The sequence below is a fragment of the Balaenoptera borealis genome (genome assembly GCF_965194805.1).
Source record: "Balaenoptera borealis genome assembly, chromosome: 13".
NCBI classification, from domain to species: Eukaryota; Metazoa; Chordata; class Mammalia; order Artiodactyla; family Balaenopteridae; genus Balaenoptera; species Balaenoptera borealis.
Window position 1 is genome coordinate 66,925,995 of NC_138870.1, and position 23,554 is coordinate 66,949,548.

The window sequence follows — 23,554 nt, forward strand, 5'->3', positions numbered from 1 at the left end:
TCGCACTTCTATGGATAATAGCTATCTGCAGTCATTGTCTGAATATAAGTTTTATTTACATAGAGAATTTCAACATCCACCAAGTGAATAGCTATGGGCTATGGGTCCTTCCTTCTTGCCACAGACGGTGGAAGTTATGTTCAATTTTGTCTCACCCCAGGTGAGGAGAGCTCAAGCTATTAGTGATTGAGACCTCAGGCTTCATAATTTATAAAATTTATTTTGCTCTTCTGTGTCATGGAAGAAAAACTGCCCCCTGTGCTTTGGGAAAATTGATTCAAAATTTGATTGTCTAATATACTGACTCCAGATAACTGGATAGTAACTGATAAGATAAAACTTCATTAGGAAATACTTATTTTTGCCAACAATAGTGTTATGGTAGTTGTACTTGTTTATTTTTTCTTAACATGCTAGGTGATAGGCAGATAATAGGTGTGTGTATTTGAAAAGCAAAGTTATTAGACATTTATGACATAGTTAAGAATGTTGATTTTTGCAGCTGAACTGCCTAAGTTAACAGCATGACGCCGCCAACATTAAGCTACTAAATGATCTTGAACAAGAAACTTCTCTGAAACAGTTTTTCAGAGTATGAGAGTAATAGCACATTATAAGATTGCTGTACATATTAAAGATATTAACATACATCAAAACTCGGCACAACAGCTGATATATAGTTAACATTCAGTAATTTTCGTCATCATTATCCTCATCATACTCAGGATGCTTTTTCCTGAGTATGTAACAGGATTCTCATCTTAAGCTGATATAGGTATCGTCAGTACTGATTGTCCCTCCTTAGGGGCACTGGTATAGTTGCACTTCCTCACCTTATTGTAGGTGAAGCTGTGTCACTCGTTCTGGGAGGTTAGGTTGTGGGTGAAAGTCACGTGTGCCTCTTCTGGGCTAGAACATTTGATTCAGATGTGAGAACATCCAGAACTCTTCCTTCTGGAACCAAAACCAGCAATTTTGGAGATGTACTTGCTTCATCAATCCACATCTTTGAGTGACTACCATAAGCAGAAGCCCCTGCTGATGCACAAAGACCTCTAGCATGAATGAGAAATAAGCCTTTGTTGTTTTAAGTCCCTGAGGTTTGGACTGTTTGTTACTGCTGCATAATCAAACATATCCTGACTGATGCAAGCAACTTACACAATGAAGCATTTAAGTGTCTCATATAAAATAAAGTCTTGGGGTAGGCAGTTCCAGAGCTAGTTTACAGCCAGGAACTCTGAGTTTCCTTTGACCATCTCTGCATAATTGCAAGATGGCTGTGGCAGCTCCAGACACCATACATATCAATATAACAATCCAATCCAGAAGGAGATGGTGGGGAGAAAGGCAAAATGGGTCTTTTCCCCTCAGTGCTATCTCTTTTATCAGGGAAAACATTTTTCCCAGTAGTCTCCCGCAGATTCCCCTTAAATAGTATTGGCAGTACTGGCTCTTATGTCCAACTCTAGACCAATTAGTGACCAAAAAAAAAAAGGAATTACAAAACTGATTTAATTCAATCGTAATTCATCCCATAAATCTGGGGAAGGGGCCTGCTATTCTTGAGTATACTAATCCCTGCATGATACCTAAACAAAATCGGTATTCCTTAGCAAAGAGTGAAAAGAAGAATGGTTATTTGTCTAAGCAACCAAGAGTATCTTTCCCAAGAGCAATGGCCTTTTACAAGACTTCTTGTAAAACTGAAAGAGGACTTTTTAGAATGACTTTCTAAAATGACCTACTTACAGTCAATGCAGTTGTCCCAGGAGAGGATTTCAAGTCTACTGAGAAGACTGAGGTATAACTGGTAAACCCCTCTGCTTGCATATTTCAGTGGATAATGTGGATTTCTAAATAGGCTTGCTCAGCCACCCTGTTAGACAGACACCTAATAATTTGGTGGACACTGAAGTATGTTAATAGGGAGAATGTGTTACATGAACTAATTATTTAGATTATGATTATCCCAACGTTAAGCAGTTCTTGAATTAAAATATATGCCTAGAATACAAAATGCATAGCAGCTTATTTTGTTCTAAGGTGAGAAATGTAGGAAGAGAAGAGGTTACCAGAGAATGATGATCTACTCTCTAACCCCCTTCTGGCTTTGAAAAAAATCACAATTTACAGTTTAAAAGCATGGATTCCAGGTGAAAGCTAAAAGTTGGTGACCTCCATGTCTTTCCATAACATGATCACGCAGAACGGCAAGAGAAACAGCAAAACAAATTCCGCCTTGTGGCACACATTTTCCTTACTAATATTTGCAATTCCAATTTCTAATAGCACAGGTATATTTAATTGCCTCTGAATGTTAGAATGCAAACCCACTTAGTGTTGAAAATAGGAGCCCAAAAAGGAATCACAGGCTCTGTTGGCCTGCAGAATCCCATAGCTGCAGGCTGATTTTAATGTATCTGGGGAATTTTTTTTAATTCTTGGCCATCATGCTTACTTTAGAACAGCATTTAAATTATTAAACCATCACCATCTCAAGCACAAATGTCTTGCCGACACTTGTGACTTCTGAGTTATTTGTGTTACAATTGCAAGAGTTCTACTGAATATTTTGAGCACGTCTAGTGATGGAAATGTATATTTTTCTCATGCTCCAGTTCCAGGATCTTTAAAAGGGGTTGGTCAATAAATCCAAATCATTTTTATTTTTTAACCAAGAGATCTCTACCACTGTTAATAGTAGGTATCCTTCCAAAAGATTCCTAACAATAGGAATCCTTCCAAAATTGTAATGCCAATTACTCTGCCTGATGCAGAAGAAAAGTGCTATTCATTAATCTATGTTTCTTATTTGTTTATCCTACACTTGAATTTCCATCTCTGAGTAGCAACATTACAAAACTTAAATATTAGGATACTGTACTTTTTCCCTGTATGTATCCATGATTCACCTTTAAATTAACTTTAAGAAATCTCAAACCTAAGCTTGCTAATATAAACTTTAGTATTCTTTCCAGCAGAGACCACTTTACTAACAAAAATAGCTTCTATCAACTTGCTAGAAGAGTCTCTGTGTGGCCATAGCTGAGATAAACGACCTTGAAGATGTAGAGCAACAGAGACAGTTTTGTTAAATTTCACCTTAACAGATATTTAGCAGCATGTATCAAATTTCAATTTTATCCAAAACTGAAGAAAATGTATTAAAAGTTAGAATAAGACAATAACTCACTTTCAACTTTGTAGACAAAGATATGTTAATTGAGATGTGGAAAAATTGTCAACTTCTATCCTTCCAAAACTGTCAATCAGCATGTTTGATAGTTGGACACTTGACTTTGATTAGCAGTCACATACTAAGGTTAAATTATGTGTTAGCTTCATGGCTGGTACTAACTAAATTATCATCTTGCCAATGGTTATTGCAACGAGGTCACACTTCTGGTGCAGAACAAACAGAAACCAGGAATCTATCATCATCCCACTGGAACATCACTGTTAAATGAACCAAGAAAGAAAGAATAGCATCTCACTATTAACCTCAAATACTTTTGGAAATGGATGTTCACATCCATATCCTCTCTGATAGCCTGGGTTATGGCCTTGGAAGTGAAAATCCCTTGCTGTGTACATAGTGGGTCAAAAGAGTAGGAAGAAAACTAAGTCAAACTAACTCAAAACTAACTCAAATGCCTCACAATGACACCTGAATTTCCTCTGATGCTTAGCATTTTATTTCCCTAAGGGTGAGACTGCTTAAAGGAGAAAAAGATCAACTTCTCAGATGAGAAAGCAAATTAAACAGTTAATAGAAATAGAGATTATTTTGTTTTGCTTTGAAAATAAACAACACATCTCATTCTCAGAAGACGACCAGCTTAAAGTACACCTTTATTTTACATATCCCTACGAACTGCACATTTAAGAACACTACAGAATAATGATTCTGATTTATTTGGTTTCAAAATGATTGTGACAGTGTTGGAAGGCAGGGTTTTATGTTTCCTTTCTTTTGTTTTTCTGACTTAGCATCCTGACTTTCAAACAATCCAAATGAAATGAGGATGCCAGCTAGACAAGGCATGGAGGTGGGAGACTCCAGAACCGCATCACTTTTGTTAACTAGGATAGTCCTTCCCAGGATAGACAGAGTGACTGCTGAACTACATAGAACACACAAAGCATGGATTTCTGGGCATGTGGGATGTCTTTAGGTAATTTGAGAGACAAATCACGTACGGTGCATTGACTGCTCTGCTGTGGCTATTTTGCTGAGGCTATTTTGACTCTTAATACTGAAAGTTCAAATTGCTGTTAAGATTTCACTATAATGTGTGCTGTGGTTCTCTTAGGAATGAAGAGTTAAATCTACAAAGTTCCTAAGAACACTTATGTAAAAGCATAAGGAAATGCGCAGGAATAAAAAATAAAAAATTAAAAAAATTAAAAAACACTTAATTTCATGCAGAGTTTACCTCTTGGGAAGAGAGAGGAAATGCAATCAGAGGTGGTCCTATGTGGCCTCAGCAGTCATCATCTTTTAGTTCTTCAGCTTGGTGTGAGGTAAATGGACATCACACTTTATTCCTTTTTGCTTGACTTAAATGGTAATAATGTTTGAAAAAATTAAAGTCCATGTAGTATCATGTGAACATTCATAATGAAAAAAGCTGAATACAAAACTGCATGTGCTGTGAAGGCAACTCTAAACATATGTGTATAAATGAGGATAAGAAGGGAAAATGTTAAGGGGTGACTTGATAAAATAATAGAATTATGAGCCATTTGCATGGAAATTGCTGAGAGATATGATTTGAAAGTTTGGTGATCAAGAAAGGGAAAATAGAGCCTGAAGAAAATGGAAGTTTCTTTCACATAAAACAAAGGAAATGTTCAGTATAAATCAATTTAAATATACAGTATATAACCAATATGAACCTGGGCTTTTTCTTCCTCCTCTCCCTTGTATTCACCCCATCATTTTACATTCTTTCAATTAAAGAAAAAATCTTCCTTTTCTGAAAACATATGGAGTTAAAATTCAGAGTTCTACAAGAAAATATAATTCAGAGCTCTAAATTTAAAGCAAGGTGAAAGTACATCCACAGTTTTTAAATATTACAAACACAATAACTGGCATTCAATTGAATTTCCTATTTCTTGCATATTCTGAATTTGATATAGTCTAACATTTGTAGGCTTAAAGCTTAACTGAGGCATGCAAAATAAGACAATGATTAAATAAAAGGAGAATTTCTCACTTCTATCATAACTGTGACATTAGAAAAAAAACTCAGCTTTACTTTTCCAAAGGGACTTGATTACATGGAGATATATGTGGCGAGGAGCAAACACACCTCAGAAAGATTTAGAAATACTTATTTTTCCTACAGGAATTCCCAGCCAGAAAGCAAAACTTGCTGAGTCCACTGGCAAAAAGATTCTTCTTTGTTCTAATGTCACTGTTCCTTATTTCCCATGGCCTTGAATAAATTCAAATGCAACCGTTGTTTTGCTAAAACTCAGCGTAGAACCTCTCATTTACCTACTATTGTTCTGTTGCATTTACTTCATTCTGATCAATTTCAGTCAAGCTCTCTTGGTTGCTTTGAAATTGGCAGGTATTCTAAATGAATATCTTGTCAGGACTGGTGGAAGTAAATAAGCAGTTAGAGAAAAAGGCTATTTCATTGAACTGCAAAGAAAAACAATCTTAAAGACTTTGTTCTTATTCTCCTGCCTTTAATAACGCACAGTCATAATATTACAGAAACCTTCTGAGAAGAAATTTTTGTTGGTGGCTTTACTTCACATACATGCGCACCAAAATGCCTTCAGAAACTGATGCCCAAGGTGCTCCCTCAGAGGACCACAAATACAATAAAGTTCCATTTGAGTGTAATGCTACTTTAACAAGGAATTCAGATTTAATTAGGAGTTTGAGATTAACATATACACACTACTATATATAAAATAGATAATCAACAAGGGCCTGCTGTATAGCATAGGGAAATATACTAAATATTTTTAATAACCTATAAGAGAAAAGACTTTGAAAAAGAATATATGTATGTATAACTGAATCATTTTGCTGTACAGCAGAAATTAACATTGCAAATCAACTATACTTCAAGAAAATAAAATTTTTTTAAATACGCAGGTTTCTCAAACAGGAATCAATGTACTTTAAAACCATAGGCTTAAAACCCAGTGAGACAGTGTAAGTGACGGCCAGCCAAGCTTCATTGCCTCTAAGATTTCATGAGCTGTGCCAGATCTGCTCTTTTTAAAAAAATTCTTTCAGTACATATCAATCCTTAAAATTAAGAGATTTCTACTTCTCTGCCCCCAATGTTTTCAGTCTCTTCTGCTATACTCTGTTTATTTTTGCTAACTCTCCCTTCATAGAAAACAGGTCTTTAATTCTCTTCTAGGTCCCACTGGCTAAGATTTAAATGTCTTCTTTACTTGATGCTGGATTAATGCCAAATTATCTATATTCCTTCCAATTTGTAGCAATTACACTGGGCCAATTTTCTTTTCCTTTAATTTTTGACAGGCAAATAGAACCAGGTCTCTAGAGGAAACCCAGCAGGTTTCATATAGTTTATTGCTTGGGTCTAATCATTTTAAATATGTTACCAAGAAATACTTTCAGGATGAAAAATATTAAACTTTAGAACAGAATTTGATATATATTTCTTTTTATATAAAATGGGAAAGAGAATTAGCATTTATTAAACCTCATCTATGTGCCAAGTGTCAGATGTGTTACCTCATGGAATTCTCTCAATTATTATTGTGGTATTATTATTCCCACTTCTCATGGAGAGAAATAAAGGCTCAAAGAAGAAAAAGACTCACTGCGCTTTAAACTCAGGGTTCTCTGACTGCAAACCTCTACTGCCTTTTAGTATACCATGATGAGTTGAAGTAATATATAGAATTATAATTGATTTTCTATGAATTTACTGTTTCAGTTATTAAATTTCACATTTATTAAAATTCACACAAAAACATTTACCCTAACTAAAAATCAAATTATATTGACATCATGCCAAAATAACTGTTCTATGAGGACAATTAATCCAAATCTATTCCCATCTAGAAAGGTAAAACTCTTAGGTGTTGCTTTAGAACAATAACCAAATAATTATGTTTCAGCCATTTTAGAAACTTATTTTCCATTACTGTATATTAATTATGATTCTGATCAGTTGTGTTAACAAGACTTTTTCTCCTTATACTTTGCTTTTTTTTCCAAGAAGCCTATTTTGTTTTACGCCATAGTTGGACTTTTGCCTAGAAAATTACAAAATCACTTAAAACGAACAGTATTTATCCCATCTTTCTGAAGGAAAATACTTCTGTCTAACTCCAACCTCATGACTCTCCCCTAATATTTTTGCAGCCGTAGGTGTCAGCATCTGCTGTTGTAAAATCTTTGGTTTTGATTGGGGGAGACTGGGGTGAGGACTAGAGCAAAGATCACTTTTTACATTAAACATTACGTAATCACGCCACATGTCCAATTACACAGATGACTGGAACTTTACAAAACAATCTACCTCCTTAAGCTCATCTTAATCATTTTCACATTTGTATTCTTGAGATTGTACCTGAGATTCTCACCCTTAACAATCCTTAAATAAGGCAACTGACACACTTCTCACCAGGTAGGAACCTGGAGGTGACAAATGCTTTCTCTGCCTCCTTCTGAGCACTGCTGAAGCTGAGATAGGTCTCGACTCTTCTTCTCCTGGAAACGTATGCAAGCCTCAGACCACTTACAACCTCCCCTCCCTGTTTCACCATTTAGATGACTGCTCAGAGACAATCAGAAAGAGTGCCAAAGAACGTATCACCCCAAATGGCTTCCCCAAACTCTGTACTGTATTCTTCCCTCTCTTGACTCCCCCGCATTATCATATATGCATAAAGCAGCCCACAGAGGCGGTAGAGTGAATGGAAAAGAGAAAACCAAGGCACAAGGCAGCACCATGTGCCTCAAGAAGGACCAGGAGTGACGTTAGGAACCCTGGGTTCAAGGAGGGAGCTGACCCAGGTTAACATAAACATAGGGTCACTTACTGCCCCTTTTGCAATGTCCATAGAATGCGTACTTAGTTTTGTTCCATTTATCTCAAACGCACGGTAGGACTTCAAAGAGCACTGATTAACGAAATGACTTAGTACAATCAGTTGCCACTTTTAAGTCAGCGAGCTATCCTTCTGAGGTTAGTGGAATGCTTTTTCAATAGGAGATAGCACTCTCCATTCTTTTTTTTTTTTCCCTCAAGATCCTTCTTCTGATAACCTGTTTTATGTTGAGTGCTCTGCTATTTTCTCCCTTTCTGTCCATCAATATTTAATTTAAAGCAAACATCTTGGGCTTCCCTGGTGGCGCAGCGGTTGAGAATCTGCCTGACAATGCAGGGGACACGGGTTCCAGCCCTGGTCTGGGACGATCCCACACGCCACGGAGCGGCTAGGCCAGTGAGCCACAATTACTGAGCCTGCACGCCTGGAACCTGTGCTCCACAACGGGAGAGGCCGCAACAGTGAGAGGCCCGCGCACCGCGATGAAGAGTGGCCCCCGCTGGCCACAACTAGAGAGAGCCCTCGCACAGAAGCGAAGACCCAACACAGCCAAAAATAAATAAATAAATAAAATTTTAAAAATAAATAAATAAATAAAGTAAACATCTTTTTCAGGGATAATAGTTTGACCTTTAGTCAAAAAGATTTACCCACATCAGTTCACTGAATTCTCCATTTTTTATTATATCATTTAAAATCATTAAGATGAACTTCAAATATAAAATTTTATATTACTTGAAAGGCATTTGCCTCAGTATGTTAAGAAATGGATCTACTATCCTGTTCCAAAGAATCTTAAGAGGCCACTAGTCTAGTAAGATAATTCTATTTCTTCCAAGCAATATCTGGATTTAGTGATCCTCCAAGCATACATGTTAACATTACAATATTTGTGCAGGGGCCAGGTTCTTGACTTTGATGGTTACATATAAGTAAAATACTGGGGAAAAAAAAACAGGTAAACTTCCATTAAGTTTCATAGCTTTCAATCTTTAAAGAAAATCCTCTATTTCACTATTTTACTAAATCATATTAAAATGTAAATTTCAGCTACTGTTTCAATTCTAGTCAAAACCACCAAAAGAAAACTATAGCTCCTAACTTAATTTTCTTGAAAATAATGAGCAAAGACAGCAGAAAATAAAGGTTTTCTGTAAATGAATATGACATTGGAATGATTTAAATAGCAAAGGACCAAAAATTGTGATCCTAGATAAGTTTAAATCCCAACACCGTTGATTGATTTGAAACAGGAATTATCAGAAATTGGATTAGTAGATAGAGCTTGATGTTCAAAAGACTGAGCTCAAGATTGGGCCATAGTTTTTTCCCAGAATCTTAGGACAGTCATTATTTTTGGTACTTTAGATTTACCATCTATGAATGAGGATATTACCTAAATGAAATAATAAACCCAACTATTTTATAAATTATTCAATGGAAACAAATGGTATAAAATCAAAGTTGGTTCTTAATAAAAATTGATCATTATAACTTAAATGTGTATGTAAATAGTTACTGAACAATAAATGCTGAATTCAAGATAGCTTTTCAGTCACTTATAATGCTTGGCCAATTTTTAAGGAGAAAAAAAAACAGCATCCAGAGCATGTTGTTATTAATGCATAAGTACTATAAAATGGGGCGTGTGTTCAAGCAAAATCTACCATTTAGCCAGTAGAAAGAGTAAATCTTTCCACTAATATCTTTACTGCTATGTTAAAAGGCTTACCTCAGGAAGTGTTAGCTGGGCTGACAAATTATTGAAAATACGAAGCAGTACATGTTTATTTCCATTAATACAAACTTAATATTATTCTAATGCTGCTTGCATTATTTGAATAACATAAACAATTGTTGGCCAGTGCGATTCTGAAGGACAATTATTTATTTTCCCCCAAAGTTTGATCTATTCATTCTATTATTTATCCATGAATAGCTTGATCACTACCAAAATGCTTTGCATTTCAGTTTTGCAACAGCAATCTTTATTTTAGAATGTTACCCTGACATTCGGATATATTGTTAAGGCAGAACACTTTGAGCATACTGGGAATTGTATAATACATACAAAATTGCTTGTATTTCATCTTTTATCCACGTAACTTTCAGAACTTGTTTTTTCTGCCAAGTTTTAAGCATTTTCAAGTTGTGAAATTTCATAGGAATTGCTGGCAAATAATACTAACTGACATTTAAAACTTTCCTTCATATTATCTACCATTCTAAGCACTTTGCATGTCATAAATTTGTATATCACAAGTCAGAGTTTATATCATTATCTCCTTGCTTCACCCACCTCCCCTGTTACAGAGGGTGAAACTGAGGTTCAGAAAGTTTAAATAACTTGATCAAATTGATTTGGCAATTTAAGTGGCAGAACTTGGAGTCAAGATCCATGATCTTTATTATATCTGATGTTGCCCTGTTACAATTATCAATAATATTTTTTGACAAATGATTTTCATTGATTTGGCATAAAGAATTAACAATTATTTCAGTTAAGAGAAGCCTGACAGTAATATACAAATATGTTCACAAAACTAAACTCTTCTTAGAAGTGATATAATTAGAGAATATTTGCTCATTTGTCAATGTGGACACGAAAGAATGCCACAGTATATAAGAAGAACATGAAAATCGAACCCCAAAGACTTAGGTCTGATCTCAACTCTAAAAGGAGTCACATTACAGGAACCATAGTTCAGATCCTCAGTGTTCGGATCTGTAAAATGGAGATGATGGTGTCCACTTTAGCTAGTCTACAATTTGGCTTTTAGGGTCAAATCAGTTGAGGTAATGTGAAAGGGTGTCATAAAATGAAAGAACCATATAAATGAGAAATTGAATTAGGAAATACTGCAGGGGCTGGATATAAGAAAGGAAAAGGCATATCAGCATTACTAGTACGATTTTAATCGAATCTTTTAAGGAGATATATGACATAAAAATCATTTAGAAAAAATAATTGACAGAAAAAAATAAGCCAGTTTACTGCTTTTTCCATAGTCTATCTGGAATAAAAAATAAGGGATGCTTGCACAGATTTTCTAAATAATCTGGAAAAGTTGATGTATATCTGAAGGTTTATCATGATTTAATCTGTAGTATTTTTTTTTAAGTGTACATTTTAGTTTCAACAAGGTGTCCAAGGAACCAGGCCCTATGTGTAAACAGTATTTGAAGAAGGCTGTCTCTGTCTCTAATTATACTTTCATTTATTCAATAAGCATTTACTTAAGACTTACCCATGTACCCAACCCAACTGATACTTCATAGAAGGCAAAGGAAAGGAAGATATCAGTATCCCTCTTCAGATAGCCTCATGTTGAAGAGACAAATCACAAAGCTACTAGAAAACAAGGATCAATACGTGATAATACAAGCCAGAAGGCATAAATGAATGTGGATGAGAGACAATGCAAAGGGCTCCTGCGTGGTATTACTCAGGTAGACATTTGGAGGAAGTCTATTGGGAGTCACTCAAAGGAAGAAATAACTGAGTTTGACAAAGAGAAGAGAATAAAAGGAATTCTACATTCTTAGTGGAGTTCTGCAAGAATCTACAAAGACCAACCAGATTTGCAGGGCCTTGAGGTCACATGCTCACTGCTGCGGTGCTTAGAAGCACAAGCTCTAAACAGAAAAGAAAGAATATTTAAAAGGAAAAAAAAAAAAATAAAGAAAAAGTCACCATGTACAAGATTGACCAGCATAGGGAAACCCCGTCAAAAGCAAGAACAGGAAATAAATCAAGCATCATGGGAGCTGTAAACTAAAAATGAAAGTTCACATCCAAGAACCAGGAAACAAAAAAAAAGAAATGATGCTACAGATTGTGAATTGGACACATAAAATTGCCAAGGAGAGAAATAGACTGAGACAAACAGAGAGAACAACAGTTGGAAAGGAAAATTAGTAAGTGTGGTCTGTAGCAGCAGGAATCCGTTGGATCATCAAGGAAAAATGTCCTGTGGATAGCTAGACAAGCGAGCGGCTTTGTTTTCACCAGTTGTCTACCTGTCACTTTGTATAGTGATGAAATTAATGAACCTGACTCTTCCCTTTCATGACTGGAAAGACTCGAATGTCCTGCCCTTCTTCACTCGTGCATGGCAACCACACAGTTCTCCTGTCAGTACAGTCAAATCTCTCCAAGTTACAGGGAATTCTAAAAACGCATCGTTTGCTCCTGGAATAATAAACAGGAAATACAGGGGAGAAAAATCCTTCCAAAAAGCAGGTAATGAAACCAAATGGGCTTTCTGTTTGTCTGTTTCTTCTAACCGTTATAAAAGAGCATAGGGAAGCAGGGAATATATCCGCCCATTTACCTGACATTCTTTTATCGTAATTGGATTTCATCCTAATAACATTAAATTGCTTAGTAAAGAAACAAGTAGACTCTCAACTATTGAATTATTCCAAAGTTAACAACGGGTGCCATATTCAATTCTTGGAAAAGTCTCTTTTTTTCTTGGCCATCTTTGCCAAAGACAGACAACAGATTAAAGACCTAGTTGACCAAATTCAAAGCATCACAATAAAACCAAATACTAATGGGATCAGAATCCAAGAGATGCTTAATTTGAAGCCTTAGCAAACAAAAGTCAAGAAGAAAGTTAGCTTCCGCTATGGGAAGAAAACCTGAGACATAATTCTTTCTTAGTTTTGAACTTAGAAATCAAAACTCAAGAGAGACATGCTACAAATGTTACAGGATAAATGGATTTCCCTTTAACCACAAAATTGTGTTGTCCACGGTATGATTGAAAACTGTTACAAATCTCCAAGAGCTTCAGCACTGATTAGCAAGTGAATTGCCTTCATCTCTGCCAATTTACCTGGCATCCCTCTATGTTTACCAACACACTTGTCCCTGGAGGCTGCAGAGAGCAAGATCCTGAGCCAACTCTGGAGCCTTATCTAAATCCTCTGAAAGTTGTGAGGGGGGCTTATCTCTGCCTGAAGACCCAATGTCATTTTCTATGTCAAATTTCAGACATTCCAATATTGTGAAGATATGGATGACTTGGCCTTATCATTGAAAGCAGACGATTATTATAGGCATTTTATAAAATTAATTATTTGGTTAATACCTGTGCAGATAAAATGGCCTTCAGTCAACTACTTTTTGTTACCAAGACTGATCCTTGCATTCAGCCAGAAACATCAATAACCTTAATAAGTTATTCAGCAGGGACTGAATTGGTTCAACAGAGCAGCACATACTGAAATCAGATCAACGGATAGAGATCCTGGTAAAAATTTATCAATGTATAGGTTGTGATTTTGTGCATATCAAAGCAATGTATCTTACTGAAGTCTTTTTATGTGTTAACTTTATTAAATTTTAAAGTTTTTAAAAATAATTCTAAACTAGTGCTCCTCGGACAAGTAAAATAAGATTGCTGTGACTATATAGAATTAGAATCTAACAAAAGGCCCCATTTAATTTGGCATTTAACATTCTATCTGGCATTGTTCACAATTGCTTCATGTCTGTTAATCAAATCTGCCCAACTAGACTGGAAGCTGATTAAGTAAATTATTTCAAACTTCACTATTCGTCCAACGTGTTGAGCATTACTGTGTTAAATAGACATTCAAATGGATGAATGGATCAGCGAGCCTCTCTCCTACATTATTTTTTACACAATCCATCCACCTTAAAAAGCCACCAGTAGCTGACTCAAGTCAATGACTTGGATCATTTTTACAGTATATTTATACAGACACATCTTCCAGTTTGCTTTCTGTCAGGGGCTCATATTGAAAAACTGAACAGATCTACATTAGAGGAAATGTGAAATGTGTTCTTAAGAAGGTAATTCTGAAGGGTATTTAGGGAAGGCCACGTGTGTTTACCTCAAAGAAATGTCTTTCCATTTACTATGATAAAAAATATCTAATGTAGATTTTCACAAGTCCGTGTCTTATTGAGAGCTTTGTTTAGCAAGGTAGTCACTGGGTGATAAGTTAGATTAAAAGGAGTCTAAAACCCAAACGAAAGGAAGGAGAAAGGAAAAAAGGGAAGGAGGGAGACAGACAGACAGGAGGGGAGGGACTCAGGAAGGGAAGGAGGGAAGAAAAGAACTGGAGTCCCCAAAACACTATTTTCACTGTGTACCAAGCAAGGATTCAAAGCTCACCTCAAGACTCACCTCCTCCATGAAGCCATCCTTGAACTCTAGGACCTTTTATCTTGCTCTTCTCTAACCTGCTACCTACTGAGCCCACCTACTCCACTGAATTCTGTGTTTAACTCTGTATTGCCTCCTGTCTCCTGTAGTTTATTCCTGGGAGTTAGTCTTCATAAGCTCCTAGATAAAGGGGCCTATCTTCTCTGGGTTCTGTTTCCCCACCACCCCCAGCATAGTATAAGCACACAGCAGACTGCCAAGAAGAAATAAGTGAAAGATTAAATGACCAAATCAAGAATACATTTTCCCTAACTCACTAATCTTGAATTTTACTCTGATGCTCTCAGAAAGGAGTTTTTACTTCAGAGTCCAATGGTCTTCTAGACCTAGGGAACTGTAATCTCCACAAGGGTACCACACACTCCCAATTGTGTGGAAATTTAAACAAACACACAACACACACGTACACATATTTTCCCATCAAGAGCCCATAGCTTTTGTCATATTCTAAAAAGAGCATACAATTCAAAGGGGGCTTAGAACTACCATTCTAAAGAGTGAAGAAAAATAAGTTTAATACCCAGAAGCCAAGAATGCACGGTCTTTGAAGCCATTTCGGTCTATAATGAGAAATTCTTCATTCTGACCTTTGACTGGTTGGTTTAATCTTAAGCCATATTCTGAATTACTTCATACACTATTTCAAATCTTGCATTTAACAGTCTGTCTCCAGAGGTGGTTAATGAGTGTATTAATCCACATATTTGCAGAACTTTTTTTTCCATTTGCATTCTGTAATTTAGAAAAAGCTTTAAAATGCAAGGCTTATTTTCATTTTTTTTTTTTTTTGCTGGTTTTTGAAAAATGATTATCCTTGTCTGTTTTTTAATAATTATTTATAAACAGTCTAAAAGCAAAGCTTTGACATACAGATTATTTTTCCTACTGGTTAAGAGCAAAATTATTATTTTTCTATTGTATTCTGCATCTTGCATCAACGTATAATGATCTAGAAAGATGGATTGTATGGGGTAAAACTAGAAGTTGGCGAAAATCTTCAGTAAATGTAAGAATTAAGTTTTTATATAAATTATTCATAAAATGAATTACACACACTTTAGTGCAGTGGTGAGGCACTCATATGACAAACAGAGATACATCAAAGGTAGAAAATGCTTGAAGATATTGCTGAATTTTTGCAGTAGCCATAGCAATGGTATTACCTGTGTATCTTGAGGCTCTTGGCTCAAATAACAAGAATTGATATAAAAGTACAAGCTTTCATTTCTCAGAGAGGAAAATATGGCTCATCTTGTGAAAGAGTTACGAATTTAAGGTTGTTTCTTAATATGATAGATGGGACTGAAATGGAAAGATAATGCAGAGCTGTTCCAGAAAGTGAAATCAAGGCAGAAAGACAAGAAAACAGTAAGTTTTGTCCTCGATTAAACCTTGAACCCAATGAGTAAATCCACCAAAGTTTGCCAGCCTAGGAGACTGCAGTAGCTAACTGGGAATGAGGAAGGAGAGGATCAGAGCCGAGGACATGGGATTGAGTAGCTGACCCACATGGGAGGGTGGTGGGCCTCAGAAACTGTCCACTTCTCTCCTACTTGAGCTCAAGAATGTGGGGACGTGGGTTTCTTTCAAGCCATTCACTGAGCACCATTAAGCAGATAGTACTGAGTCAGGTATTTCAGAGAGGGGAAGAAAAACAGTCTCTTTGGAGGTGAGAGCTCAGAATTAGAAGAGCTTGAGCAGGCCTCCCCTCAGCCACAGGGCACTTTGTGTAAATTAGAAAAAGCTCTTCTCGCCAACTGCTTATTCCGTAGGTCTGAGGCACAGCGCATGTCTGATGAGTAGATTTCAGATCTGGGAGCATAAGGTTGGCACACATGACTGCTATCAGTAATGCTAAAATTTTCCCTTTTATAAATGTACTCTCTGAAATACCTTGTTCTTGGTGAGACTTTTATCTTTGATTTCACCATATATTAAGGAAAAGGATATTTCTTGCTCTATTAAAGAAAAGGATATTTGGAGTGTCTACTTTGTTTTTTATGTATATGTCAGGGCCCCTTAAGTAAATAATTTAGGAAAGTTATTTACTGCCAAACTCCCTGTGGGGCGGTGAGGCAGGAAATGAGGCTTTTCAGTTTGAGAGTTACATTTTTACGGTAGAAAGAATATTTACTAGTTGAGTTCATCAATAAATGTACCCCTGGAGTTCTAAATTTGTCCACAGGGGCGTATTAAGTCATGTAGTTTCCACCTGAAAATGTACTATATTATGGTCTGAGTACTGAGCTTGGCAAATACGAAAATTTACTTTTTTAAAAAAGTAAATTAGACCCAGATTTAACACCTGGGAAGTCAATAGAAAGCTTCATGATTGCAGAAACCATGGTTAGCACTGTATCCCAGACCTGAGAAAAATGCCTGACACACAGTAGATGCTCCATAAATATGTGTTTGATTAAATAATTACTTTTTTAAACTGCTGACTTCCCATGAAAGAACAGCCTCTCTTGATAAGGGAAAACAGTTGTTTGGGGTTTTTCCAACAGAAGACCAGCTAATGAAAATTTATTTCTAACTGGTTCCAAATTATTTTTATTGTCTTTGCATTAAATATCCGTGCTTTGTGTCATGAAAAATCTACAAAGAGCTGAGTTTTAAATCAACAAGAAGTGAATTTCATGTGTAGGAAGGAGTTTATTAAATACCTTTTATACATTTTTACAGGTTTGTCTCTTTATTTTTACATCATACGTCTTTTTTATGCCAGTCTAACAAACCACCCAATGTATTATACCACATAGTCCCCATTTCCCACTGGGTGGGAGGGGGAAATTTTAGCAAATATATGCAATATTTTTATTTAAAAATCTGTCAACACTCAGTGAGACTTGTGTTGAGCCTTGAAAAATAAGTATTATTTAAATGACTAAAGAGGAAGAAGAAAAGCCATTTCAGAAAAGAAGGAATCTGCTTTAGAAAAACATGGGGGTAGAACTGAGCAAAGTACAATGAGTTGCCCTGTCTGACGGGACTACAGGTGGTATAGGAGAACAGTGAGAAAGAAAGGTGGATAGGTGGGGTGGGCCAAACACAGAGGACTGTGAAAGCTATGCCCAAAATGACTGAAATATATGTATGAGAAAAGTTGTGTTCATAAACAACAAGGTCCTGCTGTGTAGCACAGGGAACTACATTCAGTACCTTGTGATAAACCATAATGGAAAAGAATATGAAAAAGAATGATATATATGTATAACTGAATCACTTTGCTGTACAGCAGAAATTCACACAACATTGTAATTCAACTATACTTCAATAAAATTTTCTAAAAAAAGAAAGTTTTGTTCAATGACAATAGATGGGCAAAATGGAGAGAAGAGATAACTGATGGGAAGGGAGATCAGATGGGAGGTAATGTCAGGCCCAAACCTTCCAAGTCAAGTAGATGTAAAAAAAAAAAAAAAACGTATAAAATGTATCAAAGAAGAAATGACAAGACTTGCCAATCAGTTGGATCTGGGAATTGGAATTTCCACATGGTTCCAGTGTCTAAGAGGCAGGAAATTATAAAAGCACTGACAGAAGCCACATAGCTGGTTTGAGAACTGGTTTGAGAAGATGATGATAGATTCATAGGGAACATTTCCTAGACAGTTGGGAACACAGTTCTAGAGAACAGAAGAAGGAACAGTAACTGACCTACAGTTTAAGGCATGGGAAAGGATGTGCTCATGAACGAGGGAACGTGAAGATGAGCACAGAGCTGAACGCCTTGAATAACAACTCCATCTAACACTTGGGATTGGGAAAGGAAAGAGAAGAAAACGTCCGAGCCATAGAAGGAGGTGCTGGTAAGGGTAGTAGAAACAAAAGCAGAAGAAATTTTCAAGAAGGAATACATGATCAAGATTTTTTCATACCATTGACAATGTAGTTTGGGTTTAGCCAGAAGAAAATCACTGGTTATCTCTGAGAGAGTCTTGAGTGCACTGTTAGTATCATGAAAATGGTTGCAGAAGGCATAGATAAAAACGGTGAATAAGAAGAAAAGATCACCACATATACAGAAATAGCCCCCATTAATATTCCAATTGCACAGTCATCTATATACAGCATGTGTTATAAATCTCTTGGGTTCTGCTTTATCTCTATTGAGTTTCCTATTGCTGCTAGAATTACTTACTACAAAATCACTGGCTTAAAACTACACAAATTTATTATTTGGAGGTCAGAAGTCCAAAATGTGTTTAACTGAGCTAAAATCAGATTGTCAGCAGGGCTGATTCCTTCTTTCTTCCCAACTTTAGTGATAGGTAATTAACAAATAACATTGTATAAGTTTAAGTTGTACAACATGATGATTTGATATATGTATATATTGTGAAATGATTACAACAATAAGGTCATTTAACCTACCCATCACCTCACATAATTACCATTTTGTGTGTATGTGGTAAGAACATTTAAGATCTCTCTAAGCAAATTTCAAGTATACAATACAGTATTGTTGACTACAGTTTCCATGCTGTACATCAGACATCCAGAACTTATTCATCTCATAATTGAAAGTTTGTACCCTTTGACCAACATCTCCCCATTTCCCCTACCCACCCCCAGCCCCAGGTAACCACCATTCTACTCTTTGTTTCTATGAGTTCCAACTTTTTAGGTTCCACATTTAAGTGACATCACAGAGTATTTGTCTATATGACTTATGTCTCTAACTTCTCATTTAGCCTGATGCCCTCAAGGGTCATCCGTATTGTCTCAAATGACAGAAGGAATCTTTTTTATGGATGAATAATATTCTATTTTCTTTATTCATTTATTTTCTTTATCCATTTATCCATTGATGGACACTTAGGTTACTTGTATATCTTGACTTGTGAATAAAGCCACAGTGAACATGGTGGTGCAGATATCTCTTCAAGAGAGTGATTTTTTGTTTCTTTCAATAAATACCCAGAATGGGATTGCTGGACCACATGGTAGTTCTACTTTTAATTTTTTTGAGAAACCTCCATAGTTTTTTTTTTTAATAATGACTATGTGAACTAATTCTTTTGAAGCTGTAGGAGAGAATCCCTTTCCTTGCGTTTTCCAGCTTCTAAAGGTCACCTACCTTCCTTGGCTAATGGTCCCTTCCTCCACCTTCAAAATCAGCAGCACAGAATCCTCAAATCTCTCTGATTCTGAAACTCCTGCCTGCCTCTTTCACTGAGAAGGACCATGGTGAATACACTGGGTTCATCTGGATAACCTAGGATAATCTCGTCATCTCAAGATCCTTAATCACATTTGTAAAGTCCTTTCTGCTACGTAAGGTAACGTAGTCACAGGTTCCAGGGATCAGAATGTGGACATTTTTGAGGAGTCATTATTTTGTGTACCACAAAATCTAAGTTAAAACATCAGAAGCAGAATTGACTTTGACTTAATTCTTATGCATCGGTTTACCTTCAGGTTAAATGATATGTGAGATTAATTCATTAACTAGAAGATGAAAATAACATTTTTAATGGAGAGCTTTTACATTAGTCTATTATTTTCTGCTGAAAGGTCCTTAAGTTAAATGCTAAAATTCATGTTATAAAATTCCATTTAATGATAGTTGGGTAGCAATAACAATAAGCTGATAGTTTTCTCCCAGTAGCAATATTTTGATGAGCCTATTTTTGATTGAAACTATATTTTATATTTAAATAGAATAAAGAAATAAAGAAATCACTCTTGGAAGCATCTTTTGCTGTTATTTATTTTCTCCATTTTTTTTCAAAAGTAAAATGTCCTATTAAATAGGCTTCACAGCCCCACAAGGATTTTTCCTTTGTATACATGTATAATATGCATATTTTTAACCTAATAATGTAAAAATATATTTCAGTTTCTCCCATTATTCAATCTATAGTTTTTCCTTTATAAAATTGAAGGGATAATGAACAAAACTTCTGTGAAGATTACATGAGATAATGTATGTAAAGCTGCAGCACAGCTGCTGGCCCATAATAAGTAGGTCTTCAATAAATTTTTAGCATAATCCAAAATATATTTCACGAGATTTGCTCACCAATAGTGAAACTTATTTCTATAAATGCTACAAAGTAATAATACTGTGGATGGTGTTTCTGACAAAATTCTCAAAATTTAGTTGCTCTACGAAATAGAATAAGATTGTTAACATGAAAATTTAATTTAAATAACTGCATTTAATTTAAAATGGTGGTTTATAATTAACTATTCAGTCCAGCTTTCATATGGGTATACAAAATGATAGCATTAAGGCTTTTTTAAAATTCTATCTAAAGGTACCAGTAGGTTGTGAGGAAATTTTTGCTAATTTCATATATTCAATATAGCATATTCAAAGTTAAAATTAAGCTATTCAGAAGATCAGCTGAAAGTAAATCTAGAAGACAGCAGCACTATAAGAAATAGAAGTAAAAAATAAAATTTTTTTCAGTGGTTATAATTCACCTTCAGGTTGCACTATTTCAAATTTCTTCCTGTAATCCTATGTTCCTATCTCTTTACCTCCTTTAAATAATGTTCCTGTGCTTTCACTGTCTATTTTCTTTTTGTGAAGTTGTCAAATGATCTCTGTCTTGCCCTGTGTAATTTAAGAGACTTTTATGTAGCTCTCTGAGAGACTATCACGCAAGTCCGACTAGGAGAATAATTTACGAGGTTCAAAATGAAGGGTCATTATTCTACTGTCTCACCCGCAGTGAATACACAGGCTCTCTCCTTCACGCATGGCAGGGTTTTAACTAGATCAAAAGAGGTAGAAGCTTTTAAATGAAGTATTGCGAATGCTATCATTGGTTACATAAGCTCCCTTTACATTTTTTTTAAAAATATGATTGCTTAATGAGATTAGAGACCTATAAGAAAGCATGTCTTTGGGTATGGGCTTATCTGTAACTTTCACACAAATCTTTCTTTGGCTGAAAACACAATTTCAGCAGTTATGGTTTTATATGTCCTTAGGGTAACATCTAGTCATCTTTCATAAGCTAGAATAATATGCATAGTAAGTCTTCTTCACTACGAAGCTAAATGCAAAAGGAGCCAAGAGAGCGGATTTTCTCAGTTTTGAAATTAATTTTTAGGTGTTTTTACGTCATCAAAGTACTCCTACTTGTGTTCAGCAATCATTGATACTAATGATGTTTATGTAGCTAGAAGAAAATAGCACTTTTTCTTACCATTTCAGTAACCAATGTCTTTTTTGATTACAACAGGCAAATCTAATTACTGCTTCTTGTGATTAATCTCAATAGTTGAATGACTTTCTAGACAAACTGAAATCCTCCATGTTTCCATGAGACCTGATTTTTTATAAGCACATGTGTAGGGGATGCCAAATGAGAAAATGGAGTTACTTTTAGTAGCTGGACAACGTGTAACAGAAAAAAATGCTTGAGTGTCTTTATTTGTGTATGCTTTATTAAACAGACCCTGTAAATCTGAAGTCTACACTCTTATCTAAAAATTCTCTCTTCCTCCTCTCAATTTCTTAGCATATCCATCAAACTCCTCTCAGTGTATTCACCTCTTTTTATATATTTATTGATGTGCATTTTATGCCCCCATAGGTACTCTGAGCTGTGTCACCCACAGTACTTAGCCCTATGCCTTGAATATTAAAAAAAAAAGCTAATATTAATTGAATTTTTGCTGTGTGCTAGATGCCATTCTAAGATTTTTAGTCTATTAACTCAACCTTGAAAAGAGATGAAATGGGTACCACTATTATCTTCGTTTTATAGAGAGGGAAACAGCAATTCAACACAAGTAATCTGGCCAGTTACAAAGCCTGTAAGTGGCCAAGCCTGAATCTCAGCCTGGGTTTATAACCACTGCCCTACCTCCAGAGACCCTGCCTGGGTAAATCTCCCCATGATCGACTTTCAGAGCACCAAGTCCTTCTTCCTAATCTTCACTACTTTTAGGACTTTACATTTGTCTTTCTGTTTTTTTTGATTAATATCTACCCCTTCCACTGTGCCCAGAACATATTAATAGAACCTACAGTATTTGATAGGTGAGTAATGGCACCTAATATTAAGTTTTTGCCATGTGCCACATACTGCATCTTATTTTAATCTTCAGAAAGACTATCAGGTACCTACCAATTTACCTCCACTTTAGAGATGAGGATACTGAGACAGAGAGAGGTTAGGCAACTTGCCCAAGGTCACACAGCCAGTAAAATGGTGGAGCCAGGGCTTGAACTCAAAGGCCAAACTCCAGAGGTAAGCTCTGAAGAAATGAAGGAGTGGATCATTGAAAATCTAGCTTGGAGGGGCAGGGAAAGCTGTAGGGAGGAGATGACATTTGACATGCCTGGAAGGGCGAGGGGGAAAAGATAGAAACACTCTAGGCTGGGGAAACAACATGGATAAAGCAATGCAGAACAGTGTGCCTGGAGCTCAGTAAATACGAATGAATGAGTGAATAGCTTTCTTTACAGCCCATGAATTTAAAGGTTTTGCAGATGTAAATGCTTTATTACTAATAGTCTCTGCATTTTTTTTCTTTCAGTGCCACCGTGGGCCTTAATTGCCATAGCCATAGTTGCGGTCCTTTTAGTCCTGACCTGCTGCTTTTGTATCTGTAAGAAATGCCTGTTCAAAAAGAAAAACAAAAAGAAGGGAAAGGAAAAGGGAGGGAAGAATGCCATTAACATGAAAGATGTGAAAGACTTAGGGAAGACCATGAAAGATCAGGTAATGTATTCATTCCATGTTTCTTCTTAGATTATTTTATCAAAAATTTAAGAATAGACAGTTTATTAGTTTATTCCAGATAAATATAGAAATAAACAATATCTGGACACTTGTCATAGTTGTAGAAATGCTTTGCAATCCTTTCAGTCATTACTCAACATCCCAAAGTACAATGGAAACACGTGGTTAGGGTTTTCCAGTCTCCTAAGCACATAAACCAGGAAAGGGCATCCATGACCATCAAGGCCAAATTGGTAGGCCCAGCATATTGGAATGATACCTGAATATTTGTATTACATCTGTTTAGCCTGTCTTAATTGTGCCTAGAGTTAGAGAAACAGAATAAAGAGTATCTGTTCTTCCTCTTGGGCGGGACATCTTTTTATCATCATCACTGTTCATAATCACTATTAAATACTGAGTCTTATAGCTATTTATCACACTTGATGAAAGCTACCATCCCTATACAAACATCCAGCTCAATTATGAGTGCTCAGGAATAATGAGTTATACAAGGGAAGGGAGAGAAGTATGAGCTGGTTCTAAAGAATGGGGTAGAATTCTAAGGCAAAACTCTTCACTTAGGGACAATTAGAA

General features: G+C 35.9%; 1 protein-coding gene and 1 long non-coding RNA gene across 5 annotated transcripts in view; one reads left to right on the forward strand and one right to left on the reverse strand.

The window, feature by feature from the left end:
- SYT1 (synaptotagmin 1) overlaps window positions 1-23,554 on the forward strand; it is a 538,168-nt gene that overhangs the window by 365,810 nt on the left and 148,804 nt on the right. For all 3 annotated transcript variants that reach the window (XM_082351698.1, XM_082351697.1, XM_082351699.1), the window contains one exon: window positions 22,773-22,957. In XM_082351698.1, the coding sequence (XP_082207824.1) occupies window positions 22,773-22,957 (185 nt within the window). The remainder of the gene's footprint in view (window positions 1-22,772; window positions 22,958-23,554) is intronic.
- Window positions 1-23,554, reverse strand: part of LOC309609796 — a 289,307-nt gene that overhangs the window by 178,972 nt on the left and 86,781 nt on the right. The window lies entirely within an intron of this gene.